The sequence below is a fragment of the Anthonomus grandis genome, chromosome 5 (genome assembly GCF_022605725.1).
Source record: "Anthonomus grandis grandis chromosome 5, icAntGran1.3, whole genome shotgun sequence".
NCBI classification, from domain to species: Eukaryota; Metazoa; Arthropoda; class Insecta; order Coleoptera; family Curculionidae; genus Anthonomus; species Anthonomus grandis.
In genome coordinates this window covers 18,568,759-18,586,076 of record NC_065550.1, presented here as the reverse complement: position 1 = coordinate 18,586,076, position 17,318 = coordinate 18,568,759, and the positions used below count along the sequence as shown (strand labels likewise).

The following is a 17,318-nucleotide window of genomic DNA, read 5'->3' as shown; positions in this document are numbered from 1 at the left end:
TAAATTTCAGTTTTCAGAAAAGTATATACAATGTGTTTTGGAAGGAAAGGGAAATATTTTGGGGACATATTCAGAAGGTCCAAATAAGATAAATTAACCCATATGTTTTAATCCGATTCTAAACCGTTTCTAAAATAATCGGCTCTAAAGTTTTTTTTTCGTGTATGGTTTCTGTAATGGTAGCGCATTACGTGCTGTTTATGAATCCCGACGTCGTATTCCAAATCGAAAAGTTCAAGACACAAGCTGAAACGAGGCGGATTACAAAATAACTTCGATTAGCATCACGTGTGGACGTTCGGAAGACACTTAGGAAAAATGGTTTTAAGGCTTTCCATATTCAACGGTTCAACATCTTCAAGAGGGTGATTATGGCTTAAGTTGGGTCTGGGTATGGGTTCAATTTTGCGAATGGATCCAACAAAATCGAGGCCTACATAAGAATATTTTATTTAGCGATGAAGCTCATTTTACCCGCAATGGAATTAATAACCGATACAATGAACATCGGTGGTTAGATAAAAATCTTCATGCCACGTTTGAACGAAACTTTCAACATCGATTCAGTGTTAACTTGTGGTTAGCTGGTGTGGAATCCTGAACAACCAGTTGTTTGGTCCTTTTGTAGTAGATGAGCGTCTTACTGGAGAAGGATATTTACTCTTTTTGGAAGACCATTTAATACACATGTTGAATGATGTTCCGCTAATTGTTCGACACCGAATGTATTTTCAACACGATTGAGCCCCGCCTCATTTTAGTTGACGAGTGCGTAATTTCTTAGACAATCGTTTTCCTGATCGTTGGATTGGCAGAGGAGAACCTCAAGTTTGGCCACCGAGGTCACCAGACTTAAATCCACTGGATTATTGCCTCTGGGGGTGGATAAAAGCTCTGTACGAAACACCAGTGAAAACCGTAGAACGACTCCCCAAACAATTAAACGTTGAGAATCGGATGAAAACATATGGGTTAATTTATCTTATTTAACTGGTGACATTGGTTAAGACTACAACAGTCTGTTCTAAAGTTAGCCAAATTTTTCACAATGATGGTTTTTGAGATTTAAAACTGATACTAAAATGATGGAATGTTAGTGCTGTTTCTGGAATTCTTTCTAGTGCTGCTGCTAGATCTCATTTATCTTTATGGCAGTCATATTAGTGGCTTTCAGACTCTCTTTATCAACAGTGTTACCAATATAAAACATAACTTATATAATGCTATAAATTAAGTTGGACGAATATTCTACTGGAATATAGGGTCTTTCATAAGTTTAAGTTAATAATGTTTGAAGAAAAAGTTTGTCTTTTTTTGTGTCGACCAAAACAACAAATAAAAAAAATACTCATGACTCGGAAATAAACAAATTTAAAATAAAAAGCTTGTTAACCACTTGTAAAAAGTGTAAACAAGTTCTTATATTCCATGTCCTACTTTATCGTCCATATTTGAAAATAAATGTTTTTTCCGTGGTTAATATTTTTCTCGCAAAAAATCCGAAAGTTAAGTTGATACCTTAACTAATTGAATCTTTTACATTTTTTTGGAAATTAGGGTTATCATAATGGTTATACCCGTTTCACTAATACAGCTGTTTCTTTTAAACAAGACCAAATCTATCAAATTCCATTGAGTTAAATCAAAATTATAAATACTTTTATTAATAAATTCGCGTCCTCACTTCAAAAAGTGTGAAACCAAGATGTAGTATTGTAGACAAATTCTTGAGGTATTATTTTTTTCTAATGGATGTTTTAGAAATACACGCATTTTTCTTGACCTTAGTAATAACAACCCCTAATGGTAGAGTTAGGAAGCTCAAAATTATTTGCTGTCACGTTTTTAACAGATTTATGATTACGTTTCAATATTACTACACATGCGTAGTTTATAAATTCTTAAAATAATAGTACATAATTTGTTTGCATTTTTTTATTCTTCCTCAAAAGACCATACCACATGCCAGAAATGTCTTAAACTTATATTTGGATTGTGTCTCTTACCTTGCAACTATATATTTCATTAAGAAATTTTTTTAGGATCGTTAGGATCAAGAGGACCCCCACCACCCCTTGCTGGTACTGGTCGTCCAGCACCTGCAATACCCAACAGACCGGGAGGTGGCGCCCCTCCTCTTCCTTCTGGCCGTCCTCAAGGACAGGCTTTGCCCGCCCCCCTCATCCCTACGTAAGTTTCCCGATACTACATTTTGTTTTAAGGATTTTTGGGCTGCATTTGCGTTTTAATGGGTAAAACAAAACGATTTGATAGGTGATGATGAATGATCTTAAGATGGTTAAGTGTTGGCTTGCATGGATTCAAGCTGTATTTCAAACTACTTTAAATATTTTGTGCACATAAGCCAAACGCTTACAGAATTTACAAAATTGAAGAAGTTTGGGAAACAACTATAATTCATTATTGGTACATAGAAAATGTATTAACCTTTATAGGTTAATCTTACGTTATAATTAAATATAAAAAAGGAATGAAAAACTTGATGCACAAGATATAAAAAATATATAATTGAACTTGGTGTCACGTGCATAGCAGCATTCCAGGTTGGAACGAACCTGAAATCGTTCCAACCTCAAAAAGGTAACTCTGAGATCTTGTGCGTGAGATTGAGTTGATTTCGTTTGAATATGTAGACTAACGCCTATCAAATTGCAGCAAATTAGGATGTTGTGAGAAATACATATATGTAAATGTTCATTAATGAGTTGAAATAACAACATAGTTGTTCCCTTAAAAGTACTTCAAAAGTCTTAGAAAAAATACAGATTAGAGGGATGGATTGATAGTCATTAGATGAATGTATGTTACCTGGCGAGAAAACAGGTATTCTGTTACAGTGTTTTAAAACTCTATATTCTTATTGAATACAAGAGCTAAATAAATTTGTTAATGGGATAATTAACAAGGTTCTCTTTTTTAACTAGAATTATGTTCAACACATACATACATACATATGTATATCTTTATTATCCAATTTAAGAAACAAAGCGCTATTGTAAACAAAATTGAATGCTGTTTCAAAAGATGTATCACAACACACCCCTTCGCATTTAAAAAATAAGGGTGAAAACCCCCGCTAAGGGGTTGAGCTGTGGGGTTTTTCTAAAATGAAAAATCGACGGGTGCGAGCGTTTTTATTTTGTAAATCAAGAACCTCTAAGAACTAGCGCTAAAAGTAGTAAACAATGGTATTGTTTCAAAATCTTTGACAAGCTATCATACTGCGAAAACTCAAGTTAGCAATTTCAAACTTGGCAGTTGTAACTAGAATGAAAGGACCTTTAAAATAAGCTTGATATCATTTGACCCTCACTTCTATTTAAGATTTTGAGGGTGATTGCAATCCCCGCCAAGGGGTTGACAGTATTAAAAAAATGGTGCCCCTAAAGTCAACAAATCTGAGCATTTTTCAATTTTTTTTTTAAATGGCCCTAAACCTTGCTGGACTATTTTTGATGAGCCATCCTGTATTAGAATTATGGGATTGGTATGGTGATCACTGTTTCTTTTCCATTGTGAAGATGAAATGATTTCCAGAAGATTTTGTTAGAATGTTGAAGTAAAGCCAATGTCTTTAAAATGAGAAAAAAGATTGGAAATTAGATTAAAAGGCTATTAGCAGAGAGAAATGAGTGTTAATTGGAATAAGGTCGAAAGTATCAAGAGAATTAAAATTTTTATATAAAAACAATTATGAGTTTTTTCATATACTTAATTTTACTAAATTTTCTAGGGAATTTTTCGGATGAGATTTGCTCCTTGAATCTTAAGATAAATCAATTTTACTTCCCAGTAAGGCTGATTTAAATTTTTAATAATTGTAAATTTATCCTAATTTGTCACAACTGATATACAGGGTGTTATTAAATAAGTGGGACAAACTTCAGCGGGCGATTCGGCATGGAAAAATAATGACAGTTTGCTATATAAACGTATGTCCGCAAATGCTTCGTTTTCCATGATACGGGGTGTTAAAGTTTTTCTTAAAAATTTACGATTTATTTATTGCTCTGAAACCGGTTGAGATATGCAAATGAAATTTGGAGGGTTTTAAGAGGTAGTTATCGCGCATTTTTTTTGCATGCAATTAAGAATTTTATGTTCACCATTGGCGCGCATACGGGTCATGATCTTAATGTTTTTAAAGAAAGAAATGGTACGCCACTGAGATATTTTAAATTAAAAATAATTCTTAAATTCCTCGTTCAATTTGTGACAAAAAAACCTCTCTTATCTTTTTTTGCTTATGTGGCGCCGTTTTTATGGAAAAAAATCTTGACGCGTATTTTTAATTTCTTTAATATATTATCTAGTAGACTACTGTCAACATCAAGTCATCAATTTTCATTCATCAGTCAATCATTTCTTTTATTGAAAAAAATGGAAAACTTTACAAATGCGGAACTGTCAGATATGCATTTTATCTATGGCCGAAGTAATGGAAATGGTCGGCAAGCTCGAAGATTGTATGTTGAGTTGTATCCAGGACATAGAATACCCCATCAAACAATATTTGCTCGTGTTCACCAACGTTTGAACACGAGCTCTGATGAAAATCGTACGTTTAAGAAATAAACGGCTGACTGCGGGCGCCCTCGACAAGTACGAACGGTGCAACTAGAAGAAGCAGTTCTAGAGTTAATTGCGTAGTCACCTGAAACAAGTACTCGAAAAATTGCCAACATATTGAATGTAAGCAACTTCAATGTATTTGAAATTCTTAAAGAAAATCATTTGTATTTATTTCATATTCAACGTGTGCAAGCTCCACCTAGAGACTTTTTTTCGCGTATATTTTTATGGGCTGAGGAGCATCCATATGGAATCTTTGAGGCTCATTTTCAGAAGCAGTTTTTAGTAAATGTATGGCTTGGATTAATTGACGATCATTTAATCGGCCCATATTTCCTCCCACAACGCCTAACAGGAGAATCTTACCTTCATTTCCTACAGGAAGAGTTACCTGTTCTTTTTGAAAAAATTTCTTTACAGCTGAGGCAACACTTATGGTTCATGCATGATGTGCACCAGCCGATTTTAGTATCAATGTACGTAATCACTTAGATACAGTATTTCCAAATCGTTGGATAGGTAGGGGAGTTACAGAACATTGGTCTGCTCGATCGCCAGATTTAAATCCTCTAGATTTTTGCATTTGGGGTTTTCTTAAGTCATTAGTTTATTCCACTCCCGTCGAAAATGTTGATGACCTGAGGAATCAATGAGGCGAAGAATTGAATCTTGTGTAACGTCTGAGGGAGGGCATTTTGAACACTTGTAGCTTTACGCCTATTTAAAATTTTAGTATTGTTATTTTCTATTATTGTTCTGGTTTAATGTTGTTGTATTAGATAGTTCTTAATAATGTATTAAAGAAATTAAAAATACGCGTCACGGTGTTTTTATTTTGAATACGAGGCGCCACATACGAAAAAAAGATGAGAGAGGTTTTTTGTCACAAATTGAACGAGGAATTCAAAAAATTTTTGCTTTAAAAAAACTAAGATGACTGTATACGCGCCAATGGTGAACATAAGATTCTTAATTGTCAAAAAATGCACGATAACTACCTCTTAAAACCCTCCAACTTTCATTTGTATCTCGACCGGTTTCAGAGCAAAATTTAAGAAAAACTTTAACACCCCGTATCTCGGAAAACGAAGCATTTGCGGACATACGTTTATATAGCAAAATGTCATTATTTTTCCATGCAGAATCACTCCTGAAGTTTGTCGCACCTATTAACACCCTGTATTTCGTCCCACTATGTTATATTTGTGTATATTTTTTATTTACTCATCTTACAACTCTACTGCAAGATTGGACTACTTCTAGAAGAATAATATTTAAATTTATTTAGGCTCGGATCTTTAGATGTAAGAAAATAATTTTTTGTAAAACGTGATCATAATACATTACATTTTTTCGCCAATATGAATTTTCCGGACTAGTACATTAATCTCAACAAAAAATAATGCATGCTGCTGGCGTTTATTTTGTATCTAATAGTATGCTATATAGTAACTAATAGCATGATCATTCTATTTGCAAATGTTTTTTAAGTACCCAATAAGTAACCAACTTAAATGAGTTCAAGCTTACAGAACATCTCTGTTTTTTTACCCTTTTAAACCTGCAGATTTTCTTTTCAGGAGGCGTTAAGTGCTTCCATCATTCTTTACGGAGTGGCTAACGAGCTCCTAACACGGCGCTGCTGCGCTTTCGCTAGTTCATAATAACCCCCTCATATAAATTATTTGTAAAAAGTAAATTCTGTTTACAAAATATACATATATTTATTCTTTATTGTTATTTGCAATACGAAGTACATAAACAAAATATGCTTTTAATGAGGTGAATATACATAGTAGGTATTAAAAAAAAATACTTGGGCGGGCAAAGCTGATGCTTTTTGAGTTATCTGTAATTATTATATTAGAATTTTTCTTAGTAGATTTAATGACTTATTAAGGGAATTTGCTTTCAGTTTTATCCACTCAAGCTCATGTGTAATAGTAAAACCCCTCCTTTTAAATGATTAGTTTGGGCCAATATGATATTTTATTGTGATCTGGTAGGATCGGATTTATAATAATTTAACTTCTAAATATACAACTATAAATTATAATTAATCAATCCTGCTTTTCTAAAATATATTAATGTTTATACTGAAAAGTTGATTAAAATGAAATTTGAGCTTCCGAAATCCTTTTTAAATAATTTGAATTCAACAAAATAAATTAAAAACAGCAAATATGTGCCTTACATTACTATGGTGCAGAAGATCCAATTTGATATTGAACAAGCTTTTTATTCAACAGGAAGAGAATTCAGTCGATACTTTTTGCATATTATTAACTTTTTAAAGAATTTTCCAATTTGAATGGTATATGATAAAAAGCTTTACTCACAACATTGTGGTTAGTAATACTTATTTTTATTTTTGCTATACTTAAGCCTACTATAGCCGGTGACCTCTCCAGATCACAATATTAAATCCTAGAAAATATTAAGGGGTCTCCTGGAAAGCCTGTATGATTAAGTCTTATCTGGTATTTAACAGCCGGGCGCAAGGAGGCATCCAGGTTCCCCCACAGGTCCAGATGGCCGTAGGCCGTGCGATGACCCAAGCCGCCGTAAACGAGTTATCTAACGCCTTCAAGTTTAAGTAAATATCATATAAATTATTTGAATTGTGTTTGTATGTAACATCGATTGCAGTGACTTTAATGCGTTAATAGTCCGCTTTACTGTTTGTTGCACTTGTGTCATATTAACGTTCTTATCTCTGTTAATCATCTTCATTTTTAAGAGGTATATAGAGGATATGCTATTTTAAGAAATTCCATTAAGAGGTGTATACATAAAGCCATTCATATTGTTACAAGTTCATTGATTGTTATATATATTTTTAAATTCTTGCATATCTAAAAATTCATTCCCTTTTAGGAAAAGGCTAATTTATTAGACGTTAAAACAATTTTTGATTAGATATGTACAGTGTGTCGTTTGTGGCAAGGTCCGGTTTCATATAAAGACATATATTTCTTTAGCCTACCACAAAAAACATACTGCATCTTTATACTTTTAATAACATTAACCACATATTGCATTTACCATACATTGTTAATCTGCTGCATTAGTCTTGTTACATAGATGTCGTGATAAAATACTGTTACTAGCTTTTATGATAGTAGTATTAAACATATGTGGGCCTCAAATCTAGTAGCTAGGAAATATTTTAATAGTTCTGGTGAGTGGGATATTCAAATTTTGAATTAAAATGTTCATTAAAAACTGCAATTTCTCTTGGTAGAATTAAAACATTTGTGGAGGGTGGACTAAGAGTATGCATATCAGTAAGTTATCATTTTATCTGTATTTCAATTCAATTTGTTTTGGTAAAGAGATATTCTTTTGGTAATTCATTTTTCTAGATAAAAAGTTTTACATTTACCTTTGTAAAAGTAAATAGAAAGTATTAGGTATATATTTACATATGCTTTTTTGAACATACTTTAGCTGTAAGGTAGAAGCTAAATGAGAGTTCTATTTAGGGTCTTGCTTTTGTAGCGGGAAAACTTGAAAAATGTTATGTATGATAATAATTTAATAAATTGTGTTATTTGGTGACGGTGAAGTTTTCCGACTTCGTAAAGTTTTTTTTTCAATTTTTCAATATATCTTCGTTAACAAGTCGAAAAATTACTAGTTTTGAATATAGCATCAATTTTTTTTTATTAAACTTCTCAAATTCGATAATTTCTGGGATACGCCCAATAATAAGTGAAAACAACTCAAGAATATGTTAAAATTAAAGTTTCACTGGTTGAATAATGAATATAATGAAGTATATTTCAATTGTATAATCAACTCTTCTCAAAAAAGTGATTTCTTACAAAATTGCAATTTGATTTAACTGTCTCTTGCCTCTATAATTCATCTTTTTGGATAACATTTAAGAAGAAAAAATTATATAATTATATAATTTAAACATTTCTATATTAAAATCTGCTAGATAATATCTTAAAACTATAATTTTATTTATGTGTAAATACCCAACATAAGTCTAGAGTAGTTCTGTTGATCTTTTCGATTGGCCGAACTAGCAAAGTGTCAACTAAACATTTAATCCGATATGTATTTTTTGGTCTTGCATACTCTAGTTTACCTTCCCTTATTTATATGTATAGCATAAAAATTAATTGATCAATATGACTTTTTCGTTAAAAGATACAATGGTAAAATTTTTGTTGTTGGATTAGGAATATAATTTAGAGGTTTTATACTAATGTTGGTACCCATTTTTCCTTTGTTTTTAGTTAACGTGGTTTTAATGTGATTTTTACAGTATTAGAGTGTTCTGCTCCAGTAGAAAAGAGCAAAATACCAGTAAAAGAGATATACAAGGTAGTCGAACAAGATTTATATTCGTTGTGAGAGAAAAATTCCTCAGGCTACTGAACTTTCAGTAGATTGCTTCTGGATGTATTGTGTTGAATTGCTCGCACCCTGTTGCGGGTTCAGAACCTTGCCTGAAATCGATTTAGTACTTTTCTCTAATTGGAGCGCGGCTTTATCAAAGAAAATCAATGATCAAGAAAAAAAAGCCATCAAAAATTATAGAGCTTCACCATAATAAAACAACCACTTTCTTAATTTGCTGAAAGCAGAAACCAACGACCTACCAACTTACCGACGAAACGTCAGAGAGTACTAGTTGCGATTCAATATTAGGAGACATCCAGAAACAAGTCATTTAAATTTCATGTTGGCCTCTTTAATGATCATTTTAACGCGTACTAACGTACCCCTTCTGCATAAATTAAACGTACAAAATCATTTCGGATTATCGCGGGCAAATAAAATATTAGAAAAATCCACAATGCCACTGCTGAAGTAAATTGTTGTAATTCTCTTATTTTAAAAATATAACATGTTTACTCCTAGTATAGAACTTACACAAATTTATACACATTCTTCATAATGTTTTAAAACGTTATGATAGTCACTCTGGTTCATGCTTATACTATCTCTAGAGCTAATATGTGGTGTATTTTGAATTTTAATATATACTAGAGTTAACGTAATAATGTAAATCAGTAAGTCAATTATTGGCAATCTCTTTTGCAACAAGAATCTTGTTATAAGAAAGTTAACTTGTTACGCAATATTTAAGTGATAATAATACCTGTTAAATAATTTCCAGTGATTATGTTTATTTTATTGGTCAACATTTAACAGATGCTCTTAATATGGCTTAAATTTTGATGTGCTTTTTTATAACAGCAATATACACTATAAAAATATTATATAAATACATACAAAATTATATGCTTAAATATTGTATTGTTGGTAAATTCCAAAATGTTATTGAGATTAAAGTTTATTGTAATTTATAATATGTAGATACTAAAAATATAAATAGGCTGCGAATATCAGATGAAAATGGTCATGTTATGCTATTATTCAATTGATCTTCGATAACAGTACACCAGTGTGGTTTATTTGTATCTGCACACTATATATTATGTAGTTACATGTAAATATAGAACTACAAATTAGCTCTGTTTTTTTGTCTCCTTTCAATCAAGTAAATTTAGACCTTTTTTAATCTCCATTACTATTCCTAATTATATACTAATAGTATTGCTTTTTGTTTGTTTTGCTTAGTGTTTGTTGGTTTGGGAAACTGCATTTGATACTACTAACATAGAGGTGAGTTAGATCTTAATAAGTGCTCGAAATAATGTGTTTTACTGAATAATACATACTTATTTTGGTTAATATTAAATATTTCTGTTTTTAGCCGTTCAGTACCAAACGTACCTCCTAGAATACCCGATCGACCGTACCCTGCCGCAAGACCCAATTGAAGACGTATTTTTCTAGTCAAATCCGAGATTAATTGGGACCAGAAAAAGGGGTGCTAGAATTATTGCCTCCGGGTCTTCACTGTGATCGTACAAACTTTCTTATGCTGATAATTTAAAAATAGCTGTATTAATTTATTTAATACTTAAAAACAAATGGATAAGTGAAACCTAGTCTCCGATGAGTAGTATTATTATGATATCTGTATATATTTGTGTAATTATTTGTAATAATTGTCTTTTTTTAAAATGTTGGGCATTTATTTTTGTTTTAATCCATATATTGTCGATAAGACGATTTTAGTCAATGAAACGATTTGACGATTGAAACAGGCATTTTTCAACAAATAAACTTAGTGTACCCTGTAAAAAAACAGGCAAAAAGAAATTATTCCCACTTAATTTAAAGCAAGTATCTCAGCTTAATGGAAAAGAGAGAAGAAAAATTATAAAGCTTAGAAAAAATTAAAGATGAAAATTTATTTTCAAATATCTATCTAGAAATTTAACAAACCCCTTAGTTTAGTTCTTGATTTGTGGAAAAAATATTTTATTTATTGACCAAACAAATTTAGTCTTGACATTCTATTAAAACCAGGCAAGACGGAATTGCTATCATTCAGGAACACATCTAGAAAATATTTTTGGCGGGGTATATTTGAAAAATCCGAGGTAATCCCCTCACGAAAGACCATTTTGTATAGCGAACCACAAGTTTCAGTAATAAATAGGTAAGAGATGAGCAGTTTATATATATATAGACTTGAGTACTTGGACTGTTCCTTTCTTACTTTACCTTTTTATATTTAGAGTGACACAGAGAAAAGTACTGTGTTGCCTATTTTAAACCTTTATGTGAAATCCTGGTGAGCTGGTTGCTTATAATAATTCAGAATGGTAATAGTGCTCATTTTGTTTCTCAAACTGTCAAAAGATTCTCTATATCGTATTCTTCAGTTTCCTTAAAAGTATAATGATTTTTTGTAACCAATTTTTTCTGTGTGCTGATGTATAATTTTGTATAGAGATTGAATCAACCTGGTTAATTGCAATGTTCCTAAAACAAGATGAGGTAAAAAAGGAAAATGAAAAACTAAAACAGTTGAAGTTCCATCATAGTCATGGTTTTGTAATAATCTAAAGGGAACTGCACAAAGTAACGGTCTCAAAACTATTTATTATTTCTAACAGTAGGTTACACGTGTTTCGCTCATATTAAGAGCATCATCACACCAAAAAATTAAAAACAAAGAAACTAAGTACAATAATAACGTTAAAGTTAGTTAAAATTGGTACCTTAAAAATCGACTACAAACAGTACATGCTTTACGATCACATTACACACACACACATTAAATAAAATAATTTCTTAGGAATGTGATACGCCACAAATTTGTGAAAAACCCAAACAACTAAATTAAAATTGTTAAAATACAAAAATTATTGCCCTAAGCGAGATTTGGACCTACTGCTAGTCTCGAAAAATACGTCAGTTAGGCAATGTAAACTACTGCGCTACCAGGTCCTTGGAGATATTTCTAGTAGAAGTGGAGTATGTCAGGCAATACTGTTAAAAATGAGTCCGGGTTCAAAATTAAAAACGTCGTTAACACAGTCTAGGATTGGGCTTTTGTCGGCTTTGGTAATTTCTAATTTTTCTAGAAGGTCCATTTTTCTGCTTTTTTGGCATTCATGCACGACTGATACATTATCAGGACCAGTAAAAAGGTCTCTTTGAGAAAATTGACGACTTATTTCAATAGTTTTGTAACAGAAGGGTAAATGTCTTAATTATAGTCCTAAAGATAAACCTGTCGTCAATCAGCGAAAATCAAGTTTAATACCAGAATTTGTAAATGAATACTTAATACCAGTTGAGTTGCATTTACAAAGTAATGTCTAGTCTTTTTTTCTTTTTTCGCCAGAATATCCAGTAGTTATTTACTCGTCACTGGAATATCACGCTGAATATTGAGTAACGCTAACCTCTTCTCCAGTCTTGTTACCCAGATGCAATCTCCGTAAAATTAAAAATCACCGTTCACTTGAAACTACTGTGACAGACACTAGATATGTTTGTAAAACATCCCACCGATCGGGAGCTTCGAGAAATGTTTTTGCTCGCTCTCTGAGAGGAAGCTTCCTTTAATACGTTTCCACATTTTAAAATCGGATTTTATTTCAGTAAGTTTGGTCATCATTCCTTGAAAACAGAGATGGTATTGTCCACTCAAACTCGTCAATTTCTGCACATTTTGTTGAGATATTTTGTATTTTGGAAAGCAGATCTCGTTACTTTTAAAAATTTCGATTCAAGCTCTTCAAAGTACTTATCCAAGAATAGAATATATATCGATCTCCTATAATTCTCTTTAAAGATTTCCAGCATAGTTTTCTCTATCAGCAATTATTATTTATATGTTTTTCGCTGATATGTATGTTTCTTCTGCTTTAGTACGTATGTCTTTTATTTCATCATATACATCATTCGCGTATTAAATGCAAATAAGTTAATCAAGTCACAGTCTTCTTTTTGTAAATTAAGACTCAACTTTTAGTTAATGCGAAAATTGGTTTGAGCACTGTCATTGAAATTATATTCGTTTATTCGAACTGAAGCAAGCTCACCCTGAAAGACTCGCTTAAAAATTATTCGGGAGGCCAATATTTCAGGGAGGGAGGGTTCAGCACCATTCCTCTGGATCCATCCCTGCTACATTCCACTTAAGGTAAGTATTTATATTTAAGCGTTTCGTTTTACGGATTGGCAAAGGATATGCGCCCAGATAAAGAACAAATGCGTTATGAATATTTTATTAAGATCACTATTAAAAGTAATACGTTAAAGCTATAATTCCTGTTTTCAATGATTGACCGCTTTGCCTCAGCAAATAAAGAGTTTTTTGCTTGAGAATTGACCTGGAAAAAATATTCCAATCGGCAAATTGAAGATGAGTTAGCAAAGATAACTCTTAAGTCTTATTAAAATGATTAACCAACTCGCACAAGTCCATAAATCCGCTTGCAGAGCGATTTATCGGAAAATAATTGTAAGTATTTCCGCAAGAGTAAAATAATGAGTGGATGTTGGTGGTAACTTAACTTTACTTCCACAGGGTGTCGAATCAAATGAAACCCGACGTGACATCACGCGTAGCACGTCATTGAACATTTTTTTTGTGTTAAATGTAGATAATATTAATAATGAACACTATTAAATATATTTTAGAAGATAGGCCACCGTCCTTTGAAGAAAAAGTTAAAATTAAAAGTTAGGTCGTCCTACGCCCGAATTTACAAATCTGTAGGCCGGAGGTATACAACACTGTCACGATATAATAAGTTGTGGTAATTAACAAAACAATAAAAAAATTATACATTATTAGAGGTAGAATAGCACTTAATATTTTAATTATATTCTTTTTTATTATCATTGATGCTTTTATTGAATACATACATTTACAATAAAAAATATTAAAAAAAATATATATTAATAGGATTTTGATGGACATGGTTTTATATGCCTCTAAAAACAAATTATGAAAGTAAGAAAGGAGTTAACACCATAATGTTGAATGTTGTGAAAAGTAAGTGATAAAATTCACAAATTAGCAAAGAAAAAAGCTGTTAAATTGTAACTTATTTTTTATTAAGTTATTAGTTATAAAAAAATAATACATTAAGTATTTCTTAGTCACATTCATCACTCTCAGGGTAATCATGATTACTGTTGCCATGTCTCAGGTTTGTATAAAAATCGTGACAATAGGAACTTGCATATGGCAGTAGTGCTAATAAATCTTGATACTTCTGCTCGGTGATTGGTTTTCCTGTCTCGCTAAGCACATTAAGTTTATCTGGCAGAGTAATGTTTGGACTCCTTACATATCTCTTCAGGTCGACCATTTTAAAATTTCCATCAAATTCTGTTTTAAAATACAACATTCCAATCTCTTTCTGTCTTACCTGTAGTTGAACAGCATTTGAAATTAGTACAGGCTGTTTTTCACTGTCAACTTTTCGACAAATAAATGGAGATGTTTTCGGATTTTCGTATAGCTCCTTAAAGTTTAGGAAGTCTTGTATTTCCATGTTATGTACAACATACTATGAACCTGCCTTATAAGTTGTTGCCAATCCCAAGGAGTCATAATTTCTAAGCGTGTTAAGTGTTTCCTTTTTCTTTCAATCAGCAAAAAGCGTGGACGGTATCTGCTTCCATGTGTGTATGGCCTTTTAAGAGAAATTTTTGATTTATAACCTTGAGTTGAGGGTATTTGACTAAAATCCAGAACAGAGCAGCAATAATTGCCATATTTTTGTTTTGTCCGTAACAGTTATCTGACCAAATAGTCAGTTCTTCAATATTATTGTCCTTAATATTAGAAGATACCCACTTAATCAAAGCTGATGCAATCTCATTTCCCGCTCGACCAGCTTTGCTTTCATCCCACATCATATTGTGAGCTTGTCCCGTCGTTTCGTCATAAATAGTAAAATTTAAGGTCCAAAGCTTTCTTTTATAAAAGCTGCTACCACAGGTTAATAGTGGCGTCGGTAGGCACTTTTGTAAGTCAACGGTTAAAACTTTAACGTGTTGGGTTATTTCTTGAGATTTCGATATCCTCATGTTTAAGCGCATATCGGGTAGTTGATTCTTTTTGATGATTATCAAACTGTATTTTCAAAATATCTGCTTTTTCTAAGTCTGATGTTGTGAACTTGATTTTTGCAACGAATTGATTGAAAGTATCACACGTATCTACTTCTGGTGCCTTAAATGACAAATTAAAATCTTTATTGAAAATATCATAGTAGACCCATTTCTTTGCAACTAGTCCCTTTTCAAGACCTTTATCCTCACACCATTCCAAATAGTTTTTATACAATTTTTCTATATTCAGGTCAGGGCCTAAATATAACCTAACCTAACACCAAGTGGACTTGGCGTTGTTTACCCCGAAGTAAAATATGCACTTCTGGATATTAAGTTTGAGGCATACAACATTATTTCTTTTGGTGTTCTTTACCTCGTATAAAAAAGTCACATGGTGTTAAAAGTTTCTATGGAATTGGGTTAATATAAAAAATAAACGATAGTGTCTTATGCCTCTAAATAAAGTACAAAAAATGCCATAAAACTATGTGCATAACTCAATTTTGGCCAAAAATGGACATAGTGTTGTATACCTCCGGCCTACAGAAATAAAATCAACGGTAGTATGCTGAATGTTTGGAAAAAAATATAAAAGAGAGTAAAGGTGGTAAAGTAATGTCATTATACGTAATTTAAATTCAGGTGATCAGAAATCAGTCAAAGAAATACAGATAGTATATAAGCATGTAATCAATTTGGGAAAACGCGTACAGAAAATTCGAAATCACAAAATTTATTATTTTAACAAGCTAATAATGAATAAATGCATAAACGACAGCGTATTAAATTGCCTCAATCTAATGGAAAAGAATTCTGCGACATTTTGATATATTAAGCGTTTTTTAAAAAGTACGATGCCTTAGTGTTTATGACTTAATACTCTTGCTAGGCTTTCAATAGAAAAAAAGTTGTCAGTATTTGCTGCCTAAAAAAATTAAAGAATTTATTTTAAATATAAATAAAAAATCTTATTTTGCTTTTTTTTTAGTTTTTGTTCTTTAAATACTTCTGTTTTCTACATTCGGTTTCACCCGGTTTGATGATGGGAGGGTTCAAGGAGATGAATTCTACTCGGTGCAAAGCCATAATTTTCAAAAGGATACGAATACTTCAAAATAGTTTTGTATGTAACAAGTGTTTAAAATGATCCTTTTTTTATGAATGGGGAATTGACAATCTCCATGAAAAATTATAAATTAAATGTCAAATTACTTTTTACACACTAGTGCGTATAAAGACTTATTTAGGTACTAGTGCGGAAAAACTAAAACTTTATACTCTGGGAAGTGTGCGTTACGCACATTAGTAGAAAAATGTTTTTTTTTGTATGACTTTTGGGCGCGGAATCTTCAGTTTTTTTAAGCCTATGGCGGATCCCCTTTTTTACCTACGTCATCCCTTTTTTATCCTTTATTTCATATTACTATGTACTTACTTGCATCCCCCAAATTAAAAATCTACGAACCGTCACTGGCCTGTAGTGCTTATAATAACTTATTTTAAAAATCGTGCGCACCTAGGCAATGACCTTATAAGAATTAAAATGATCAGTCAAGTCAATAACATTCATTCTAAGCTCCCTATCGATAGGACTATTCACCTTAGTTTGTTAAATACGATACAAAAAATAAGTTGTCTTTACTTTTGTGTAGAGCTCTGGAAATCGTTAGTAATCGGTAATTAATTTCTTTTACACTTATGACATCAACGAACTTTATCTTCATTGCTATTAATATGTGCCACCATATAGTTCTCAAATTTGAGCTGAAAATCTGAACAAAATTGATTCTTATTTATTGTCTATTTCATAATATACGATTTTATTTTAGAGGGAATCGCTTCAACTATTTATTTTTATGTTTCAACAAAATGTTAATCAATGATCTTAATAAAAAATTTATTAAAGTAACTCTGCACAGGACTCATGAATTTTTATTTTTAAACCATAACGCAAAATCTATTCAAGGAGCTATACCAAACCTTAGCGTTTTCTCACCTACATATGATTGTTTTTTTATAAAGAAGTTTACCCACGGAACGATTTGATTAGTTCGGCATTTTGTTTTTGTGCATGCATCTTCAAGAATCATCATGTAAATAACATTGATTTATTTACGAAAAAAACCATAGCGCTCAATTCATCATGCGGATTTATTGACTCCTATATCATAGAATTTATCAACTAAATTGATCTTGGATTGATTAAATATTACCTACAGAATGATGATGATTAATACGAAAGTTATAGCTTCATTTATAAAAACAAC

General features: G+C 31.8%; 1 protein-coding gene across 3 annotated transcripts in view; it reads left to right on the top strand.

The window, feature by feature from the left end:
- LOC126736919 (dynamin) overlaps window positions 1–10,655 on the top strand; it is a 40,128-nt gene extending 29,473 nt beyond the window's left edge. Inside the window, exons 13-15 of one of the 3 annotated variants that reach the window (XM_050441543.1) lie at window positions 2,043–2,190; window positions 7,085–7,189; window positions 10,331–10,655. In XM_050441543.1, the coding sequence (XP_050297500.1) occupies window positions 2,043–2,190; window positions 7,085–7,189; window positions 10,331–10,397 (320 nt within the window). In that variant the 3' untranslated portion in view covers window positions 10,398–10,655. Of the gene's footprint in view, window positions 1–2,042; window positions 2,191–6,173; window positions 6,328–7,084; window positions 7,190–10,330 lie in introns of those variants that run through there. The other 2 variants (XM_050441544.1, XM_050441546.1) reach the window with 2 other exon arrangements.
- Window positions 10,656–17,318: the final 6,663 nt, after the last annotated feature.